At 50.0% G+C, this 1,966-nt stretch overlaps 1 protein-coding gene across 1 annotated transcript; it reads left to right on the top strand.

The window, feature by feature from the left end:
• Positions 342-1,396, top strand: LOC110432430. Its single transcript, XM_021452839.1, has 2 exons — positions 342-1,115; positions 1,193-1,396. Exons 1-2 carry the CDS (start codon positions 342-344, stop codon positions 1,373-1,375), a joined length of 957 nt encoding a protein of 318 aa, XP_021308514.1. The 3' UTR covers positions 1,376-1,396.

The raw sequence follows: 1,966 nt of genomic DNA, 5'->3' as shown, positions 1-1,966 counted from the left end.
TTTTTGGCATTTTATTCTAAGGTTTGTTTTTGTTATGTGCAGGTGCTTCTGAACCTTCGATCACAGGTTGGACTGATGCCTTGCGCGAGGTTCATTCCTTGGTCGGAGGTTAGTGTTCTGGCCTCCGCCAATGGTTTTTTGTTTCTTACGATGGTTTTTCTTAATTGTTTTTGGTTTACAGATCGTTTTCATCAGAAGCTTCGCGGCATGGACTTTGACACGCTCCTTCGCGTGCAATATGAGCACCATAGCCTTGTAAGTTTGCGCTTTGTTGTATCTTCCTTCGCGGTTTTTCACTCGGAGGTTTGTTGTAACTATTTATTTTTGAGCAGGGTCACCACATGGCTGCCGCCTTAGAGGAGCGTTGCTCCCGGGAGGTTATCTACCGTGATGAGGCAATTGGTGTTCTGAAGAAGGAGAACGAGACCTTGGAGGCTGAGAAGGCTCGTCTGTCGGAGGAGGTTAGGGAGTTTTCCTCCGTCAGGAGGGAGGTTGACTCCCTGAAAAAGGAGAGGGATGACTACAAGGCTGGGTCGGAGGCTCTAAGGAAGGAGAAAGAGGATGCCGAAGCTTCGGTGGCGGTCCTCCGCACAAGTGTTGCTGAGGCGGGGAGAGTTAGGGACGTAGCCCTGCAGCGAGCTGAGAAGGCGGAGGACATTGCTGAACGCCTTCGCAAAGAGCTTGACGCTGAGCGGACGTCTGCAGCTGAGCTGCAGACTCGCATACAGAAGGCGGAAGCGGAGGCTTCAGCTATTGTCGGGCTCTATGCCAACTCGCTTGCGAAGTTTGGGGGAAGCACCTCTGCTCCTCCGCCCGGCGGCGATGTTGGGGCTGCCCTCGCGTGGCTGAAGTCTCATATCCGCATGCTCCCCGACTTTGTCGGAGGTGCTGTTGATTTTGGGGCTTTGGCCGCGGTTAGCTCCTTCGCTAGGCTTTTGCGCCGCGGAGGTTGCTCTCACGCGGAGGGAGTCGCCAAGGAGGAATTTGCCGCGGCGGAGGACGTTGGCGAAGGGACCCCTTCCCTGCGCAAATCTGTCCGGAACTTTATCAGTTCGTTCTGGATTAGGTTTGGGCGGGATGAGGCGAAGAAAATGGCGGAGGATCGTCGAGCTGAGGTTTGTATTATTTGGTTATTTCTTTTTGTACTTTGCTTCGCTGCTTTGCAATGTTAATTAAGATGGGTATTTTGTAGGAGATTGCGAAGAAGAAGGCTAAGGTTGTCAAGGCCGGTCCTTCGCGTCCACCGAGTGAGGCGTGTCCTCCGACCCAGCCTGAAGCGGAGGCTCGTGATACTGGTGCCAAAGCTCCGGAGGGATCTGGTGCCAAGGTTTCAGAGACTCCCGAGGCTCCTGCTCCTCCTCCGCCTCAGGTGTGAGGCTTTTTAGTTTTTAGGTTTTTCTTAGTCTATTTTTGCGTCCAAGCATGTGACGCTTTTTTGTAAGTAAGGCCGGAGGTTGTTGTTTTATTTTGTAAAGACTGTTGAAAATATAATATATTGAGTTGTTTTCAGATAAGCCTTTGTTTTACACTTTGATCCTGCGTAGGTCTCTGGCGGAGGACCTGCGCAGGATCGTTTCATTACTCCCCTTTCGTTTTTTTACAAAGGGATTTATGTTTCTGGTGAATTGTGGGAGTATTGGCAAGTTGCCTTCCCTAATATGAGATTGGTGGATATGTTTGAGTTTGTTGGATATGATATTGATGGCGAAGGATCTGGATTTATCCAGTCGCTTGCGCGCCGAGGTTCATGGCCTCCGGCTTAGGTGGATGATTTTGTTTTTCTTTTCGTTTATCGTAGGTTTTGGTTATATTTTTTATGACATGATTTGATGTGTTTATGTAGTTGCCATATCCTATCCTTCGCATCTTTGGTGAGAGAGATAGGGTACGCTGGGTGGCGGAGGCTTCTGAGGATGTTGCTGAGCCTTTTCTTCAAGGTTTTCCGGAGGTTCGAAAGCTTCGTTTG

Source organism: Sorghum bicolor, chromosome 1, assembly GCF_000003195.3.
Source record: "Sorghum bicolor cultivar BTx623 chromosome 1, Sorghum_bicolor_NCBIv3, whole genome shotgun sequence".
In the NCBI taxonomy this organism is placed as follows: domain Eukaryota; kingdom Viridiplantae; phylum Streptophyta; class Magnoliopsida; order Poales; family Poaceae; genus Sorghum; species Sorghum bicolor.
The sequence above is the reverse complement of the archived record's forward strand: the minus strand, read 5'-3'. Positions and strand labels throughout refer to the sequence as shown.